Below are 21882 nucleotides of genomic sequence, written 5' to 3'. Positions count from 1 at the left end.
GAATTCTATACCTAGCAAAACTGTCCTTCAAAAATGAGGGAGAAGGAAACTCCTTCCTTTCTTACTCCTTGGCCATCTTGAAGGCAGCTCTTGGTTAGGGGCCGTCCCACCGAAGGCAGGGAGATGATGACCACAAAGAAGATTAAAAAGTTGTTGGTGTCAATCAATTCTAGACTCCAACTCATTAATGAAAAGTGGAAAGTATGTGCTGGGATACAAGAAAACTCTGAAGATGATCAGACAAGGCAAAGCAAAACTAGTCATCCTCGCCAACAACTGCCCAGTTCTGAGGGAATCCAAGATAGAGTACTATGCCGTGTTGGTGAAAACTGGTGCCCATCACTACAGTGGCAATAACACTGAATTGGGCACAACATGCGGAAAATACTACACAGTATACACACTGGCTATCATTGATCCAGGTGATTCTGATATCATTAGAAGCATGCCAGACTGGTGAAAAATCATGTAAAGTTTTTCTTTAATGAAAACCAGTCAGAACTTGTTTTAAAAGCAAAAAAAAAAAAAAAAAGAGGAAAAGTCAAAAATATTTTCAGACAGTCCCTGAGAAAGTTTGTGAATAAGAAACCTGCTCTACCAGAAATACTAAAGGAAGCATTACAGGTAGATAGGAAAAGACAGGACAGTAAGCTCTGGAGAACAGTGTAGAAATGAAGTCTATCAAGAGTAAGAAGAGAAAAGATAGGACATATAAAATCCAAAAAAACAAAATGGTAGAAGAAAGTACTGCCTTTACAGTAATAACATGAATGAAATGTTAATGGGTTAAACTTCCCAATCAAAAAACACAGACTGGCAAAGTGGATTAAAAATAGGACCTATTTTTAATAGGATCTATATGCTGTCTACAAGAGACTCACTTTAGACCCAAGGACAAAAGCAGGTTGAAAGTGACAGGTTGGAAAAATATATTTCACGCAAACAACAACCAGAAAAGAGTGGGGGAAAGCTATACTAATATCTGACAAATTAGACTTCAAATGTAGAACAATTAAAAGAGATAAAGAAGGACAGTATGTACTAATAAAAGGAAGAATTCATCAAGAAGACATAACAATCATAAATATTCATGCACAAAGCCAGAATGCCCCCAAATACATGAAACATACACTGACAACCCTGAAGGTAGAAGCAGACACCTTTACATTAATAGTTGGAGACTTCAATACATCATTCTCATCAATGGACATCTAGACAGAGGGTCAATAAGGAAATAGATTTTGAATAGTACAATAAATGAGCTAGACCTAACTGACAGATATAGAACATTATACCCCACAACAGCAGGATACACACTTTTCTCAAATACTCATGGATCATTCTCCAGGACAGACTACGTGTTGGGTCACAAAGCAAGTCTCAATAAATTTAAAAAGACTAAAACTATACAAAACTCTTTCTCGGCTCATAATGGAATGAAGTTGGAAATCAATAACACGCAGAAGGTCTGAAAATTCACAAATATATGAAGGCTAAACAACACTCTTAAACAACCAATTGGTCAAGGAAGAAATTAAAGAGAAATCAGTAAATATCTTGAGGCAAATGAAAATACAAACATCAAAATTTATGGTATGCAGCAAAGGTGGTGTTGAGAGGGAAATTTATTATTCCAAATGCCCGTATTAAAAAAATTAGAAAGAGCATAAATTGAGAATTAACTGCTCACCTGGAGGAACTAGAGAAAGAACAGCAAACTAATCCCAAAGCAATCAGAAGGAAAGAAATAAGATTAGAACAGAAATATATGAAATTGAGAACATGAAAACAATACTGAGAATCAACACACCAAGATGGTTCTTCAAGAAAATCAATAAAACCAATGGTCCCTTACCTAGGCTGAAAAAAAAAAAAGAGAGAGGACGCAAATGAATAAAATCAGAAATGTGGGGGGGGGGGGGAACATAACTACTGACCCCACAGAAATAAATGAGATAATGAGAGGATACTATGAGCAACTATACACTAATTAACCAGACAATGTAGACAAAATGGACAACTTCCTAGAAAGGTATGAACAATGAGCACTGACTCAAGAAAAGAAAACCTAAAAAGACCAATCACAAGTAAGGAGACTGACTCAGTTATCAAGAAGCTCCCCAAAAAGAAAAGTCCAAGACCAGATGGCTTTACATGTGAATTCTACCAAGCATTCAATAAATTAGTACCAACCCTGTTCAAGCTCTTCAATAAAACTGAAGAGTGAATGCTACCTAACTCTTTCTATAAAGTCAACATCATCCTAATACCAAAGCGAGACAAAGATACAAGAAAAGAAAATTATAGACCAATCTCTTTAATTACCACAGATGCAAAAATCCTCAACAAAAAACTTACAAATTGAATCCAGCAGCACATTAAAAGAATTATACACCATAATCAAGTGGGATTAATTCTAGGCATGCAAGGCTGGTCCAACAAAAGAAAATCAATTAATACACCACATCAATAAATCAAAATGGAAAAATTGCATGATCGTTTTGATTGATGCTGAAAAGACATTTGACAAAATTCAACATCGATTCTTGATGAAAACACTTCAAAGGATAGGAGTAGAAGGAAATTTCCTCCATATGTTAGAGGGAATATATGCAAAACCCAAAGTTAACATCAAACTCGAGAAGACTGCAAGCATTCCCTCTAAGATCAGGAACAAGGCAAGGATGCCTACTGTAACCACTGTTATTCAACATTGTGCTTGAAGTTCTAGCTACAGCAATGAGGCAAGACAAAGAAATAAAAAGCATCCAAACTGCAAAAGAAAAAGTAAAACTTTCAACTTGCAGATGACATGAAACTATATGTCAAAAATCCTGAAAAAATCTACAGCAAAGCTACTAGAACAAATGAGTACAGCAAAGTGGCAGGGTACAAGATCAACACCCCAAAATCAGTAGTGTTTCTATACAATAGTAATGAGCAATGTGAGGAGGAAATCAAGGAAAAAAAATTCCATTTACAATAGCAACAAAAAGAGTCAAATATTTAGTAATAAATATGACCAAGGCCACAAAAGACCTATATATAGAAAACTACAAGAAACTGCTAAAAGGGGAAATCAAAGAAGACCTAAATAAATGGAAGGACTGGAAGACTAAATATAGTTAGGATGTCAATTCTGCCGAAATTGATTTATAGATTCAATGCAATACCTGACACGTGGTTTCCAAATATTGTCTCCCATTTTGTAGGCTGCCTTTTTACTTTACCGACAAAGTCCTTTGATGCACGTAAGTGCTTAATTTTGAGGAGATCCCATTTATCGATTTCTTTTTTCATTCCTTGTAACTTTAGGTGTAAGGTCTAGGAAGCCATCTCCTATCACAAGATCTATAAGATATTTCCCTTTTTCTTCTAAATGTTTTATGGTCTTAGCACTAATATTTAGGCTTTTGATCCATTTTGAGTTAATTTTTATATAAGGTATGAGATATGGGTCCTCTTTCATTCTTTTGGCTATAGATATCCAATTCTCCAGCTAACATCTATTGAAGAGACTCCACTGTCCAGTTGAGGTGACTTCACTGCTTTGTCAAAGATCAGTTGTCGGGCCACAGTGGCTCAGCAGGCAAGAACGCTTGCCTGCCATGCCAGAGGACCCGGGTTCGATTCCTGGTGTCTGCCCATGTTAAAAAAAAGACCTTTAAAGATCAGTTGTCCATGGATGAGCGGTTCTATTTCTGAACACATTTAATTTTTTATTTAAAAATTAAAATCCTAACAACTTACTTTGCAGAAAAAGAAAAACCAATAACTAAATTTATTTGGGAGGGCCAGGTGCCCCATAGCTAAAAATATCTTGAGAAAGAGGAATGAAGTGGGAAATCTCACACTACCTGACTTTAAAGCATATTACAAAGCTACAGAGGACAAAACAGCATGATACTGGCATAAAGACAAATATACTGACCAATGGAATCAAACTGAGTGTTGGGTCCAGGAACCAAACGGGTGGAAATGGAGGTGTCACCACTCACTATTACCCCTAGTGATTCACTAGGAAAATTTCTGCTTCCTGTCCCTGTGACCCTGAGCTCAGCTTCTCTACAGGTTTTAGTTTGAAAAGGGGGAGTGCTTCCACCAGGAGGAACAACAATGATTCCATTGAACTGGAATCCAAGATTGCCACCTGGTCACTTTGCTACTCATGCCCCTGGATCAACAAGCCAAGAAGGGAATTATATTACTGGTTGGGATGACTGACCCTGACTATCAGGGGGAAATACAACTGCAACTACAGAATGGAGGTAAAGAAGAGTTTTCTGGGAATATAGGAGATCCCCTCTGGCATCTTTTAGTATTACTATGTACTGTGATTAAAATCAATGGAAAACTGCAACAATCCAATCCAGGCAGGGCTACCAATGGCTCTGAAACTTCAGGAATGAAGGTTTGGGTCACCCCACCAGGCAAAGAACCACAGTCAGCTGAAGTGCTTGCTGAGGGTAAAGGGAACATGGACCAGGTAGTGGAAGAAGGTAGTGATAAATATGAACTACGACCACATAATCAGTTATAGAAACAAGAAGTGTAACGCAGTTTTGTTCATATTATACTATTTAAGTTGTAAGATATCAAATTTAAGAATGAATATTACCCATGGTCTTGCACCCTATTCTGGAGAGATTTAATGTGTTTCTGATTATATGCACAACAGCTGAGTATTGCTGGGTGAGAATAAAAAATGTGCCTTTTATTTTTTCTATTTAGAAATTAGGTATGGTTTAAGGTGATGAATATAGCTGCCAAGTGGACAAGGGGTGTACTGTCATGGTCAGGTTCATGTGTCAACTTGGCCAGGTGGTGGTACCTGTTTGTCTGGTTGGCAAGTGCTGGCCTGTCCTCTGCTATGAGGACATTTCATAGAATTAAATCATGATCATGTCAGCTACATCCACAGCTGACTCCATTTGTAATGGAAGTGTCTTCTTTAATAAGTGATGCTTAATCTAATCACTGGAACCTTTTAAGGAGGATTCAAAAGGGGCAGGCTCTCTTCCTGCTTCGGCTGGCAAGCCTCTCCTGTGGAGTTCGTCGAGACCCTCCATCGGAATCGTCAGCTTCACAGCCTGCCCTACAATTTTGGACTCTACGTTCCCATGGTTACATGAGACACTTCTATAAATTTTATACTTATGAATATTTCCTGTTGATTCTGTTTCTCTAGAGAACGCTAACTAATGCGGGGTGTGACTGTGTGGTTGTGAAGGCCTTGTGGATAGAACTCCCTTTGTCCAGTGTATGGAAAGATGGGTAGGAAATAAAGACAAATGATAAATAAATAATGCGGGAGATGAAAGGTGTTGGATATCTTGAGTGTTTTTTTACTTTTGTTTTTAATTCTTGTTTTTTTTTTTTTTGAGTAATGAAATGTTCAAAAATTGATTACGATGGTGAATGAACAGCTTTACAATGAAACTGTGAACCAATGATTGTACCCTTTGGATAATTATATGCTATGTGAATATATAATATATATATCAATACAATTGCTTTAAAAAATATGAGAAACTCTTTCAACCCATTAGAATAGCTACTATTAAAAAAACAGAAACATGCTGGGGAGGATGTGGAAAATAAGAATACTCATTAATTGCTGGTGGCAATGTAAGATGGTGCAGCCATTCTGGTGGCATTTCCTCAGAAAGTTAAGAACAGAACTACTATATAACCTGGCAATCCCATTAGTAGGTATATACCCCCAAAATTTGAAAGCAGGGTCTCAAATATTTTCATGTTGATGTTCACAGAGGCATTATTTTCAATTGCCAAAAGATGGAAGTACCTAAGTGCCCATCAACTGATGAATGGATAAATAAAACATGGTATATATATAACGATGGAATATTTTTTAGCTGTGAAAAGGAATAAAGCCCTGATACATAAGACGACATGATGAACCTTGAAGACATCATATTAAGTGATACAAGCCAGAAACAAAAGGACAAATATTGTATGATCTCACCGATTTGAAACAATTAGAATAATCAAACACACAGTGTAAATATCTAGAATATAGGTTACCAGGGGATGGGGTGGGGATGGGGAATGAGAAATTGATGCTTAAAATGTATAGGGTTCCTATTTTGAATAATGGAAATATTTTGGTAATGGATAGTAGTGATGGTAGCATGACATTGTAAACACAATTAACAGCACTGAAACATGTATCTGAATATAATTAAAAGGAGAAATGTAAGATTGTATATATGGTAAAAGAATAATTTTTTTAAAAATCCATGAACTATACTACACAGTGAGACATAAATTAAACCATGAACTTTTTTTTTTTTTGCATGGGCAGGCACCAGGAATCAAACCCGGGTCTCCGGCATTGCAGGTGAGAACTCTGCCACTGTGTCACCGTTGCCCACCCTTAAACCATGGACGTCAATATTTAATAGTACAATTTTAAAGATGTGTCATCATCTACTATAACAAATGATCTATACCAATGCAAGTTGGTGGTGGTGGCATGTGGTATGAGAAGCATGTCTTTTACACATGATTGTTCTGTGAACCCACAACTTCTCTAATAAAGAGAGGTTGGAGAAGATGAGTACTAACTATAAAATTCCTTCAACTTTTCTATATGTTTGAAATTTTCATAAAATGCCAGAAAAAAACTTTAGAGGGCCCCATATTCTTACAGTAACGGGCAAACTATAAAGGCTAAAGCTGCTTACAAAGGCCCCCTTCCCTTTCCTGTCCATCTCTCACCATGCCTGCCTGCCTGCCCTCCTCCCTCCCGTCCCATGCTAGGTTTCAGCCATCCCCGTCCCATGCTAGGTTTCAGCCATCCCCGTAACTCTATCCAATGCTGCAGAGGGCTCTGCTCTGTTTCAACTCTAAATCTTCACACATGCTGTCACTTCTACTTCTCTCTTGAATAGCCTTCTCTTCCTTTCACCTCACCAAGGGAAATCCCAGCTTATCATTTCAGTCTCAATTTAATTTTCTATGGGAAGATTTCTACGACTCCACAAGTCTGTAAGTGCCCTCCTTTGTAGTCCTAACAGCACAATGCAAACTTAAAACACTGTATCACAGAGCCGCGTATCAGCTTTTGCAGACTGTAAGCATGTCAAGTCTGTCCACCTCATTCAACAAATATTCTTTAAGCATATTCCCTTAGCAGTTAAGTACTTTTAAGGCACTTACAGACAAGAAACTGTCCTCTTCTTATCTAACAGGTAGTCACTGCTTGCACATTAAAAACAGAAACCATGTCCTATGCATATAAGATTCTTTACCAATGTTTATATTTCTTAATCACAACCACAGTCTATTTTCATAACTGTACCGTATTTGTATCTGTCTGTCTCGGACTTTAGCCACAACTATGCAAAAGACTTATTATTCATATCTATAAAATTCAAGTGACCACCTCTCAGCAATAACAGATCAATTATTAGCGTAAGCTCATAAGGCATACCTCCTTCACTAATCTTAAGAAAACTTTTTCCAGTCACTGGACTGTGTTGTGTTGGCCCTTAGTTGCTTTGCCACAGGCAAGCTGGACTATTTGAAGATATTTAGAAGTCCATCATGAAACTTCTCTCCTTATCCTATTGTGCAATTAGAAGGATAAAAAATACTTAAATTTGGAGTGCCTATCCTTTGGTATTAATAGACATTTAAAAATCATCTTTAATGGCCAAATCTTTCAAGAAACAAAAGTCACCAAATTTCAAGTTATTTTTGAAGAACAAAACCAGAGCCTAATAGTTTGAGAAAAAAATAGATAAAAATAATAACAACACATACTTCACTCTATGCAATTAATATAACTTTAAAGTGGCAAACAAAGCCACGGGGCTTGTGTGGTTTCAAATAATGATGAAAGGAATTCATCTATCTTCTATAAACTGTAAGAAAGCTTTGTCTTCACATTCTTGGCCTTTAGCTGGCAGTGAAACAGACACATTAGCTTTAAGTCTGCCAGCCAAATAGTTAGTGATCTGTAAACTTACACGTATACAAATAGAGCTCTTGTTTAAACAAAGTAAGATGAGAGTCTTCCTATAAGAACCTTTTAAGTGATGTCAAAATTATCCTCTACATATTTTACCTAAATTTGCATTTTTACATGCTAGATTTTCTAAAAGAGAATTTATTATAAAGTTGTTTTTTAAATCAGAACATTTCATTATATCAAATACCATTATTTTAAAAAGCTAATTTTATGTCCTAACGCAGGTGTTGTGAAACTTTTCCTGTACAGGATTAGACGGTATATTTCAGGCTTTGCAAACCACATTAGGTCTCTATTACATATTCGTCATCATTCATATAATCACCCCAGTGATAAGTAAACATTTATGCATGCTTGTTCAAGACTACATCCCTCCAATATTTCAAGGAGTGTATGTGTAGTGGAAAGTCAGACAAACCTGATTTTGAGTCTGAGCTCAACTATGTGCCTAGGCTCAAAATACTCATCTATAAAACAGCATGCTACCTAATAAAGTACCTAACAGAGCACCCAACACAAGTAATATGTACAACAAATGACAGTTCCCAACCCTTCAGTTGGCCACAGCCCTTCTTTTGGATATAATCATTCAGCTACGCACGTTTCATTTAAAAAATGGAACGCATCCTTTATAACCCCTTACTCGCACAGACCGATTACCTGTGAACTGAAAACCACTCAATTTAATTCAATAAACGTTTACTGAGGCCAATAAATGCTAGTTTCGATGATTTTTAACAGTTCCTATGCTCCAGATCACTCATAAAGGAATGGTCCTTAATCAACAAATACGGTATAATTCTACAATTAAACTGTCTTTATACTAAGATGCCAGTTTTTAAAATTTACTTATTTTTATTGTGAAAAAAACCACATATACAAAAAAGCAAATTTCAAAGCATACTGCAACAATCAGTTACAGAGCAGGTTCCAGAGTTCAGCGTGGGTTACAATTCCACAATTTTAGGTTGTCACTTTTAGCTGCTCTAAGATAAGACACTGGAGACTAACAGAAATTTCAATACAATGATTCAGCAATCATATTCATCTGTTAAATCCTATTTTCCCTGTTATATTCTCCTTTGATCTTTCTCCCAATCTTTAAGGGTAATAGGACTATGTTTATTCCAACTTTTTCATTGGAAAGGGCTGTTGATAATATGGGGTAAGGGGGGATGGAACTAGTTGATATTATGGAGAGGCTGGCCCCTCTGGGTTTCAGGATTTATCTAGTCTAAGAACCCATCTGGAGGTTGTAGGTTTCTGGAAAGTAATCCTAGTGCTGGAACATTTGTAGAATCTCAGATAAAGCCCTAGGTGTTCTTTAGGGTTGGCAGGAATGGTTTTGGTTGGGATTTGGTAAACCATGGTAAGTAGCAATGTCTAGCTGAAGCTTGTATAAGAGTAGTCTCCAAGGTAGCCTAAGCTTCTCTGCTACATACATAAGCTTCCATAAAGTTAATAGTTAACTCCCATAAAGTTAACAGTTTCATAATTTTTCTCCCATCCCTCACGGGATTTCACCAATACTTTTTGATTATCTGCTTAATATACTCTGGGATGTATCCAGGCATTACATTAAGCTATACAGAATTGCAAGCCATCATTCCCATCCTGGGATCCCTATGTTTGGGTTGTTTAAATGATCTATCCAGACAGGTTGACTTAGAATATATGCTACAGAAAATTTAGGTTCTGGACAAAATAAACCTCTCTTACTTTGGTCTCACAGAGTAGCTGAAGCTCTAAAATACAGAAAATTTCTTCTTTACCCCTGTATTCTGATTTAACTTAGTCCCGATCTGATCAGCTTTGCTCTTACTTTTAATTGAAGCCTGATCTCTTTTTCAATTTCTTTAACAGTTGTTGCGTGAAGATGCCAGTTTTTAAACCTGATAAACTGAGCTTTACTTTAGCACTATAGTACTCCACAAACCCATACTATCACATATTGATAATGAAAATGTAAAATGATACAACATTTCTAGAAGATTGTTTGGAAATATATAGAGAGATTTAAAAGATTCTTTTGACCCAGCAAGTCTACTTTTAGGAATTTATCCTGAGGACATTACGGGACAAGTGGACAAGTGAGGTATGTGTTTCAGAGTATTACTGATAATATTTTAAAACTCAATAATAATCCGTCTACCAAGAAATTATAATTATGGGATAACCATATATATTGTTCAGCCAATAAAAGGGATATATCTGTCATGGAAAACATGCACATAGAAAAAAGCCTGAAAAATGAACACTAGTTATCTCTAGGTGGTGAGATCATAGGTTACTTTCTTCTGCTTATCATTCTACTTTTTTTTCCTCACACAATCCATAGGCATTATTTTTATAATTACAAACAGTGATTTCCAATTTAATGGGGAAAATGTTTTAGATATAATTTCCTTTAATTCATATAATGCCATGAAATATGAAGTAACCTTAATTTATAGGTCAGGAGGCTACAATATGACAACCCCACAACTTCAAATGATGCCAGCCAGAGCTGATCCCAGGACTTGCACCTCTAGGTCAGGACAACTCCCACCACACCTGAGCTACCTCGGCCCTTTTCGCCAGACGTTATCTTCTATAGCATGTTCCCTCAGCCTGCAGTGTTCTCGTCCCCACTGTGTTAAGCAAAATTCGACTCAGAGGTGGTATACCTTTCCTACAAAATTTTGTGATATTTTTAGCAATTATTTCATACTATCACATTTGATTTTTACTACTTTGAGCCTTCCCCACAGGATCCCATATACTCCTGGAGGGCAGGAACCCTGCTCTTAGTCAATCCTGTTTTCCTCAGATGACTCAACACAGCATTTTATGCCCAGCATGCTTCTAATAAATGTTTCATGAACAAACAAATAAAGAGGCACTCTTTTTTACCTCTGAATAAAGTCTGTGAAGTCTCTTTAACAGCCACACTAATTTTCTAAGTTACCTTAATTTTAAAATAACGTGCCCCTCCCTGATTAAAAGGGGTACAGGAACATAGTTTTGTGTATATCATTTAAGTTAAATTGGTATCAAAGCAAGCAAGATTGCTATAGATTTAGGATGTTAAATCTAAGCTCCATGGTAACTAAAAAGAAAATACAGGGGAATATGCAAGCTCATAGAGGCAAAAATTAGTGTATAGGCTTCCAGGGGTGGGGGAGCAGGAGGATGGGGTTAGTTAATGCAAAATGGGTATAGGGTTTCTGTCTGAGGGAGTGGGAAAGCTTTAGTAATGGAAGGTGGTGAAGGTACCAGAACACTATAAATGTGATGAATTCCATTCAATGATTGTGCACGGGAATGGCTGAGATGGGAAAGTTTATGTTGTATATATGTTGCCATAATAAAAAACAAAAAGAAAGAAAGAGCAACTAAAGAAACAACAATAATTAAAAGGCAATGCATAATCCTGGATGGGATCTAGCAAAGGAGGAGAAAAGGCTCAAAGGACATTACGGAGACATATGAAAAAACTGGATTATAGATTAAGTTTTCTATCAACGTAAAATTGCTTGAACTTGGCAACTGCCCTTAAGATGATTACATAAATGAACATCCTTATTCTTAGGAAATTACATAGCAGTACTAAGTGCTCTAGGAGCAACCTCATGTAAGTGTTCAGAAAATGGATTGATAAATAGAATGATACAGCAAAGTTGGCTAGATGTTATAATGGTGGATCTAGATATCTTGAGGGTAGGGGTATGCTGGAGTTCTTTATATGTGGTTTATATTACTTTTGTAACTGTCCTGTAAGTTGGAAAATCGTACAAATTTAAGAATTAACAAGCAAAAAAAGGTAAAATAAGGCACAAACTAAAAGGTCAGTCCAATGACAATTCACTTATTAGTAATAGCCCCATGTTCAACTTGGGTCCTTTCTCTTTCCTAAATCAAAGATCCTTTGTGTTTTACATTTTCAAAGTATTTTTGCTGATCTTCTCTCTCATGTGGACTCCACATTAGTTGAGTTACCACTTTACTGATCTGTATCTATGATTCTTCCAGTTCTGTTTTATTTTTGATACTGTCACTGGGGAAAATATTATGAACTCTGAACACAACTTAAACTTAGGTTCAAACTATGTACCTCCACCTGAAATAACAATGACATTTTAAGTAAGCAATTCATCATTTATCCATCATTTAATTATTGAGCACCTATTATGTACCAAATACCATGTTCCCTTATCCAGAAACCGCCATTAACTGGCATCTATGCTTATTGATAAAGGTGATGTCCATAATAATATAAAGTAGGGGTCCACAGACTTCAGACCACAAGTCAAACCTGGCCTGCCGCCTGCTTTGATAAAAAAAAGTTTTATTGAAACACCACCACACCTGTTCATTTATGTACTGTCTATAGCCATTTTGGGGTTACAAGGGCAGAATTGAGTAGCTGAAAGAACGCATAGTCTACAAAGTCTAAACTGTTTACTCTCTGGCCCTTCTCTGACAAGTCTACAAACCCTAATCACTACAAGATACAAATATGCCACCTGACTCCCAAAACATTTTGCATTTGCTATAATTTTAGTAATAATACACAACAGAATGCAATAAATAATTCTATGAAAATCACCAATTCAATATTATATATGGTAACATTCTAATCCCTGAATAATATTCTCACAACCAACAATGCCAGAAAACATTATTAACAAATACTTTAATTCATCAGACCAAATCTGTTTTCTACAAGTCATAGATCCTAGATGATCTTTAATTCCAACTCCTCACAAGATGAATAGTTTCAGACTGAACAATCTCATTATTCTAAAATTCAGCCCTCAAATAGAAAACCATCCTCTCCCTTAACAGTTTATATTAGTTACTTCTCTGAACAGATCTCTAGTTCCACTGTGTATATTTTGAGGTTTGCTACTGTTCTAGTTTGCTAGCTGCTGGAATGCAACACACCAGAGATGGATTGGCTTTTAATAAAAGGGGATTTATTTTGTTAGCTCTTCAGAGGAAAGGCAGCTAACTTTCCACTGAGGTTCTTTCTCATGTGGGAAGGCACAGGATGGTCTCTGCTGGCCTTCTCTCCAGGCCTCTGGGTTCCAACATCAGTCCCTGGGGTGATTTCTTTCTGCATCTCCAAAGGCCTGGGCTGAGATGCGAGTGCTGAGATGAGGTATGCTGAGCTGCTTGGCTATGCTACGTTGCACTCTTTCATTTAAGCACCAGCCAATTAAGTCAAACGTCATTCACTGCAGCAGGCACACCTTCTAGCCAACTGCAGACGTAATCAGCAACAGATGAGGTTCACGTACCATTGGCTCATGTCCGCAGCAACAGAACTAGGCACGTTCACCTGGCCAAGTTGACAACTGAATCTAACTACCACACCTACGTACAATAATTCAAGCATAATAGAAGCTAGTTTTGTTCCTGAGTAAAAAAAGATTGTTTCAAATATAATTCCTGATGATCTCACATTTTGTGTGACATTTTTGGCTGCACATTTCCTTGGACTAGTACCTTCAGGGAACAATCACTATAGATACTCTTCTTGGGTGTAATCAAACATCTTACATCTACAAGGAAATATTTTGTTAATTTAACTCTAATTGCAATATGCCTTCAAAACATTTCTTTAAAAACTGTTTAATAATTCAAAAGTTTTAGAATCTCATTTAAAAATTACAGAATGTCAGATGAGGAAAGATTCTGGAGATCACTATATCCAAATAGCTTAATTAATAGATGAGAAAGATGAGATTCACTCATTTTCATTAATTCAAAATGACCTCAATTCAGAAAGTTATAACAATGTCCTATCCATGAGCCAACAATTGTGATAGGGTCCAGAATTATAAATATATCTTCTGAGACAATGAACTCAATCTAAATCAATTAAGATTTTTGAACTGAAACAAATACACCTGGAAGAATCAGATAATTACTTAATAACTGTAAAACATACTCTTTTCCTACTAGAAAGCTCTTCCATTCTTTAGGGAGATAATCCAGCATGTAGGTTAAGAGTACTGGGTCTGAAGCCAGGCTACACAACTTTGAATCTTGTCTTTTCCTCTTTCTGGCTGTGTAAGCCTTAAGTAATTTACTTAACGGCACTGGCCGTTTCCAGATCTTTATGGGGATAACCACAGAATAAACAATCCTTACGGGCCTGGTTGAAATGTTAGCTGTTATTAGTGTTATCTTCCTTAAGAAGTTTTCTTATTAACACATAGGAAAAAAATCAAGATATGGAGAATATGCTCTTAGAGACACTATTAAAATATAATTAAAATCAATTGCAGTAAAAGTTGATTAAATATAAATGAGAAAGAGAAAAAGCAAATGGTTCTTAAAAGGACAATTTATAAGTTAAACCCTACCTAAAATACATGAAGTAGTACTGCCCTCAAAATTAAAAACAAGCCTAACATAATTTTTTTTTCTGTTTTAGTTTTATTTCTTTTTCTGTTGTCTTTTTATTTCTTTTTATGAATTGATGCAAATGTTCTAAGAAATGATCATGATGATGAATATGCAACTATGTGATGATATTGTGAATTACTGATTATATACATAGAATGGAATGATCATATGTTAAGAATGCTTGTGTTTCTTTCTTGTTATATATTTTTTTAATTTTAAAAATTAATAAAAAATTAAAAAAAAAACCTAACTGAAGCCAAGTTTAAAACTCTTTTAAGAAAGATAATGAACAGAACACAAGTGCTGGAGAGGATGTGGAGAAAAAGGCACATTTATCCACTGTTGGTGGGAATGTCAAACGGTACAACCACTGTGGAAGGCAGTTTGGCGGGTACTCAGGAAGCTAAATATAGAATTGCCTTATGACCCGGCAATACCATTGCTAGGTATCTACTCAAAGGACATGAGGGCAAGGACACAAATGGACATTTGCACACCAATGTTTATAGCAGCATTATTTACAATTGTGAAGAGATGGAAACAGCCAAAATGTCCATCAATAGACGAGTGGCTAAACAAGCTGTGGTATATACATACGATGGAATATTAGGCAGCTGTAAGACAGGATAAAGTTATGAAGTATATAACAACGTGGGCGCACCTTAAGGACATCATGCTGAGTGAGATCAGCCAGAAACAAAAGGACAATACTGTATGGTCTCACCGATATGAACTGACATCAGTGAATAAACTTGGAGAATTTCATCAGTAACAGAGACCATCAGGAGATAGAAATAGGGTAAGATATTACATAATTGGAGCTGAAGGGATTCAGACTGTGCAACAGGACTGATTGTAAAAACTGAGAAATGGATAGCACAATAGTACCTAACTGTAATACAATTATGTTAAAACACTGAATGAAGCTGAATGTGAGAATGACAGAAGGAGGAGGGCTGGGGTCACAAACGAAATCAGAAAGAAAGATAGACGATAAAGACAGAGATGGTATAATCTAGAAATATCTGGAGTGTATAATGATAGTGACTAAATGTATAAATTTAAAAACGCTTTTGCATGAGGAAGAACAAAGGAATGTCATTACTGCAGGGTGTTGAAAATAGATGGTAATTAATATTTTAAAATTTTAACTTAGGTGTGAGACTAAAGTAAAAAATGTTTACTTGGTACAAAATTTGTATTTTCACTAGTACAGTTCCTAACGTAACTTATGTAGACAGCTAACTGAACACCATAAGTACATGGAACCTTGAGTAGGGCATAAGATTTTGTAGGTTTGTCCAGAGTCATTTGAACAGTTGAGTAAAAAAGTATTTGCAAAGTCCCCTTAGGGGAATGGTGAGAAAGGGGGAAAATTCAACTTCCCCAAGTGGAGAATTCTTGATAGTTTCACAAGCAGTGGGGACAACCAAAGCAACAAGGCTGAGTCCCCAATCTTGGGGTTTGTTCATGTGAAGCTTGACCCCACAAAGGATAGGTCAAGTCGACTTAAAATTAGGCCTAAGAGTCACCCCCAAGAGAACCTCTTTTTTTGCTCAGATGTGGCCTCTCTCTTCAGCCAACACAACAAGCAAACTCACTGCCCTCCCCCTGGCTACATGGGACATGACTCCCAGGGGTGTGGACCTTCCTGGCAACGTGGGACAGAAATCCTAGAATAAGCTGGGACTCAACATCAAGGGATTGGGAAACCTTCTCGAACAAAAGAGGGAAGAGCAAAATGAGACAAAATCAAGTGTCAATAGCTGAGAAATTCCAAACAGAGTCGAGAGGTTATCCTGGAGGTTATTCTTACACATTAAATAGATATCACCTTGTTAGTCAAGATGTAATGGAGAGGCTGGAGGGAACTGCCTGAAAATGGAGAGCTGTGTTCCAGTAGTCATGTTTCTTGAAGATGATTGTACAATGATATAGCTCTCACAATATGTCTGTGTGATTGTGAAAACCTTGCGTCTGATGCTCCTTTTATCTACCTCATCAATAGATGAGTAAAACATACAGCATAAAAATAAATAATGGGGGGAACAAATGTTAAAATAAATTTAGTAGATGAAAATGTTAGTGATCAATGAAAGGGAGGGGTAAGGGGTCTGGTATGTACGAATTTTTTTCGGTTGTCTTTTTATTTCATTTTCTGAATTGATGCAAATGTTCTAAAAATTATCATGATGAATATGCAACTATGTGATGATATCGTGAGTTACTGATGATAGATGTAGAATGGAATGATCATTTGTTAAGAATGCTTCAGTTTGTTTTTTTTTTTAAATTAAAAATTAAGAAAAAAAAGAAAGACTGATTATACACTAATGTCACAGTCTTCTTGGGTTTCACTAAGGGGATAAGGACTAGGCAGATGAAATGACTGTTTAAACACAAGTGGCATGACCACAGTACTGTCCCTCAATAAGCTACATTCCAATAATTATTTGGATTTTCCTTTAAAATAATCACTATTATTTCCATGCAAAGAGAACCATAACTAAAAGTTATACAATGGGAGGAGTTTCATATCTCACACTCTCTTTCCTACAAGGACTTTATCAAGTTGGAAAGTCATGCCAGAGTCACAGAACACTGGCTTACTTATAGCTATGTGTCCTTATCAAACTCACTTAACAGGTCTCTAAAATTCATTACCTCATCTATAAATTGGTTCTAACATCTACCACTAAAACTGGAAAAATGGAATAGGTAAACTGAAATTTATATGAAAATGCTTTGGGAATGGCTCACACATAAACACAGATTCCTAGTCCTGACCCCTTCCTTCCATTAGATAGTGGGTGGGAAGTCATGTAGTATAGAAGGTTAAGGTTGAAGTGCAATCTGTGTATAGAATATACAGGCCTGTATCACTGTTTCTGTTCTAAGTTGGAAACATAAAGCCTTGTTACAGTCTCACATGGGGTTTTCAAATATGAATCTCTCAAACATGACCTCCTTTATTTGCAAAAAAGTTATTTTCAAATAGATGCATTTCAGAGACCATCAAAATTCATGAAAGATGTATTACTCTAATATCTTCAAACTCTTAATAAAAACAAGCAGAGTCCCTATTGGTATATTTCGTCCATCATCAGCACAGACAGAATGCTGTCATAAAATATGATGGTAAAATATCTCTAAAAAATCCTTAAAGGGAATTCAGAAAATTAAATATTTATATAAGCTGTATAAAATTCTGTTACTAGCTTCTTCCAAAGCTGAAAATAACTTTCATTAAAATCCCAATTGTACTGAAAGAAAAAATTTAAATTCCAGGCTTATATAACTTGATACTAGATGGAGCTTTCCCAACTATTAAGCTTGTAAAGAAGGAAAGGTAATCTAAGTGGAGGAGTGGGGTAGGGTGGAGTAGTGTGGGGCCTCTAAGTACCCTCAGTCTCCTGACATGAACCAGTGTCAAGGGAAGTTAAAAACAGGTTAAAAAGAAGGGTTAAAAAAAAAATGGAAGGGGGGGGTGGTGCAACGGTGGCTTAGTGGCAAGAATTCTTGCCTGCTGTGTGGGAGACCAGGGTTCAATCCCCAGTGCCTGCCCATGCAAAAAAAAAAAGAAGGCACAGTTAAACCTCAGTGCTTGTGCTGGTTTGAAATGATGTATGTACCCTAGAAAAGCCATGTTTTAATCCTAATCTCATTTTGTAAAGGCAGCCGTTTCTTCTAATCCCTAATCAGTATTGTATGTTTGAAACTGCAATTAGATCATTACCCTGGAGACGTGATTTGATCAAGAGTGGTTGTTAAACTGGATTAAGTGGAAGCATATCTCCACTCATTTGGGTGGGTCTTGATTAGTTTACTGGATTCCTATAAAAGAGGAAACATTTTGGAGAATAAGAGAGATTTAGAGAGAGCAGAGCAGAACGAAATAGCCACGAGAAGAAGAGTCCACTAGCCAGTGACCTTTGGAGATGAAAAAGGAAAATGCCTCCCAGGGAGCTTCATGAAACCAGAAGCCAGGAGAGAAAGCTAGCAGATGACGCAGTGTTCGCCACGTGCCCTTCCAGGTGAGAGAGAAGCCCTGACTGTGTTCGCCATGTGCCTTCTCACTTGAGAGAGAAACCCTAAACTTCACTGGCCTTCTTGAACCAAGGTATCTTTCCCCGGATGCCTCTGATTGGACATTTTTATAGACTTGTTTTAACTGGGACATTTTCTCGGCCTTAGAACTGTAAACTAGTAACTCATTCAATTCCCCTTTTTAAAAGCCATTCTGTTTCTGGTATATTGCATTCTGGCAGCTAGCAAACTAGAACAGTGCCACTCAGTGCCATTGATTTTTTCACCACAAACAGAAGCATCTAAGTAATATCTAAAGCACAAGAACAGTTGGGGGAATTTATAAAATGAAAACAAAATTCAGGATTACCTTTACAATAGCAGTATTTGAAGAGAAGTCTTATTTAACTTAGAGTAAAATTAAACACACTTCAATAATGCATTAGTCTTAAATCAATGTCAATTTGGTAATTAATGGTAATTTGTTTACATTAGTAAATTAAAAACATTTTCTGGAATTTTTTGCTTTTGGAACTTAATTATCTACCCTAAAAAAAAAAAAATCACATCTGAAAAGCACAAATTTATTTTTAACCGTTCTGTTATTTTTTGATCCAGTTAAGACAAATTCATCATAAAAAAATTATTGTGCTATTACCATTTTACAAACATACTACCTCATTCAATCTCTCCCGTGATCCTAGGAGGCAGGCATTATTATTTCTATAATATTCACTTTTAAGATGAAGAAACTGAGGATTATAGATGTCAAGCACTTGCTTAAGATCATAGTGCTAGTATGTGCTACGGCCCTGAATCAACCCAGGCTTATCTGCACTAGGTGCTTTCAATCGCATTAAAAACAAAGGTTGAAAATAATTTTTCAACCAGCTCCATGCAACGTCAAGACTCATACATTATAGACTGGCAGGGGTTCAAGAAAAATAGGTAATACGTTTCCTAAATACACATCCATTATTAAGCCTGGACCTTGTTAAGGACCATTTGACTTCTTCATATTCTTTCCTGTTTTTTCATTTATATAACTAAGAACCTTGAAACACCAACACCAAAGTTCTAAAATTTTATTGTCATCTTATAAGCCAAGTTCCGATACCTCACTTTTAAGGAATATGGGAGAAATCTCTCTCCTGTAAATGCTCAGGAGCTAAGCCTGCAAAACTGAACTTGAGAGTTCACTCGCACTGTGGTCTACCTTCACGCCCAGCGGACCAGTAAAGAAACAAACACACACAACTTCCAGTGAGTAGAGGGGATACCGAAAAATCTGGGAAATTGAGACCTCTGACCGTATTTCCTTATTACATCCATTTAGCCGAAAAGACTGAGCTAGAAAGACGTTTCACTGCTCTTGACAAATTTCAGAATTATACCTGACGGTTAAAGTAGCACCTGCAACGAAGCACGCCGTCTTCGAAAATGCTGAATCAAATAAGAACATTTATCACGACTACCAGGTCTCAATTCTAGAGTCTCTATCAGTTATACAAAGGGTCAACTATTAAACATTAATGGATTTCCATTTGCAGTGGAGCGCTTGCGAAGAGCCTCCTGCTACCAGTTTTTATGATTGAAAGAAAAACCTTATTTTTTAGGTAAATTCCAGGCCACGAGAATCCCTCAAATAGCCAGGGACATTCTGTCCTGCCCAGGAGAGCCTGACAGAACCATCCCCACATTCCGGGCAGGAGGGCAAGCGCCGGGAGATTGAGGGTTCCCCCAGGTCTCGGGGCAGGGGTCCCCCGTTTCCCTCCTCCCCCAGCTGTCACTACAGGCCAGGCGGCGGGGCACAGCACCACAGTCCGCACAAAGCGAGCGGGAGGGCTGAGAGACAGGCAGAAGGGGGGACCGGCCCGGGGAGCCGGGCGCGGCGCCGGGCGGGGCAAGGTGGGGGCCACTTACCCAGCAGCAGCACGTTCTTCCCTGCCGGGAGCTTGGAGCGCGAGCGAGTGGAGACCTCGCTGAGGATGCAGGACCTAACGGGGAACAAGGCGTACGCTGAGGCCGGGGACCGAGGGCTGGAAGCCGGCGCCACAGCACCGAACAACGGCCCCGGCTCCGGCGCGCCCGGGTGGGGACTGCCGAAAACCCTCTGGCCCGGGCCCGGCACAGAGCTAAGGCCGGGAGGATCCCGAGGCATCTGCAGCTGGGGGCCCAGGGAGGGGTGGGGTCGTTACCAGAGGTTCTGCCCGTCCTCGTCGTCGCCCGCGGCTGCACCGCCGTTACCCGAGGCTAGCTCGTTGGCCATGGGGCCGCCCGTGTAAGTCGAGGCTAATCCGGGCGGTGAGGTACTGAAGGAACCGACTCGCCCTACGGCAGCCATCTTGGTCGGGAATCACACCACTCCCGGCAAAGCTGAATGAGCTAGGCGGCGGAGGCGGCAGCGGCGGGAACCCGGATATGGGGTGTTCGGCTCACGGGGTGGGGCGGGGCCTGTGGAGGCGGGGCCCCGAGTTTGGACTGGACAGAGTACGCGAGAACGAACCGCGCGTGCGCTACGGCCTGACCGGCGCGAAGGGGTCGCCTGTGCGCGTGCGCGGGCGGTCGGGCGGCAGCTCTGCTACATCTCCAGTTAGACTGATTTCAAGGTGAGAAATCTGTTCCGCTGCCCCACCCGCAACGCTGGGTTACAACAGGGTAGGTCAGGCGACCATCCTTCAGGCTAGTTCACGAAACTCGCAGTCGGCGCCGAATTTCTACACCTCTTTGCTTGCCCACCGTGATTCAGACTGACGGCGGGGTGACCCAACTACACTGGCGCTGAAGCCTCAAGATGGAAATGGGCCGCCCGGCTAGTAGAGAGACAATTCTGAAGCCCCGGTCTGGAGTGTTATTGTAGTCCGGGAGTTCTCCTTTGCATTCTCAGGTGCGACGAGTTCCTCAAACCTGGGACCCACCGCCCTGAGCAGTTGCATGATCCCTGACAAGAAAGTGTTGACAGGCTTTGTTTGATTGTCTCCGTGGTTTATATGAGATGCTCCGCTTGAGGTTTAAAAAGATCCCACCGCTTAAGTCATCCATCTGTCAGTCAACAAACGTTTATTCAACACTTATGGGCTGGCATAGTTGCCACTGGGAATACGCAGATGGAAGAGAGTCTCTAAAATAATTCCCTTTCTTTTAGAACTTTATCTGTTAGATATATATGAACGTCTGAGCCCCACTCCCAGAGTCGGTCGTGTTAAGGTTTTCCCCTAGTATGCTTTGTAAGAGCAATTGCTTAAAATAGTCTGGCCTTTGAATTGAAAAAAGGACTCAAACCAATACTTATACACCAATGTTCATAGCACAATATGTAGTTCAATATTCAGAATAGTCAAAAGTTGGGAACAATCCAGCCTTCGATCTGCAGATGAATGTTAAAATAAAATGTATATACAATACATATTCACCCATAAAAAGGAATGACATTCTGATACATGCTACAACATTGGTAATCCTTG

At 38.3% G+C, this 21882-nt stretch overlaps 1 protein-coding gene and 1 pseudogene across 1 annotated transcript in view; one reads left to right on the top strand and one right to left on the bottom strand.

Moving 5' to 3' along the window:
* DYNC1LI1 (dynein cytoplasmic 1 light intermediate chain 1) overlaps positions 1-20886 on the bottom strand; it is a 58823-nt gene extending 37937 nt beyond the window's left edge. Inside the window, exons 1-2 of the mRNA XM_077129910.1 lie at positions 20617-20886; positions 20342-20415 (exon numbers count right to left, since the gene is read on the bottom strand). Coding sequence (XP_076986025.1) covers positions 20342-20415; positions 20617-20762 — 220 coding nt within the window. The 5' untranslated portion in view covers positions 20763-20886. The remainder of the gene's footprint in view (positions 1-20341; positions 20416-20616) is intronic.
* LOC143657766 (large ribosomal subunit protein eL30 pseudogene) lies at positions 124-460 on the top strand (annotated as a pseudogene).
* Positions 20887-21882: the final 996 nt, after the last annotated feature.

Source organism: Tamandua tetradactyla, chromosome 15, assembly GCF_023851605.1.
Source record: "Tamandua tetradactyla isolate mTamTet1 chromosome 15, mTamTet1.pri, whole genome shotgun sequence".
Taxonomy (NCBI): domain Eukaryota; kingdom Metazoa; phylum Chordata; class Mammalia; order Pilosa; family Myrmecophagidae; genus Tamandua; species Tamandua tetradactyla.
The sequence above is the reverse complement of the archived record's forward strand: the minus strand, read 5'-3'. Positions and strand labels throughout refer to the sequence as shown.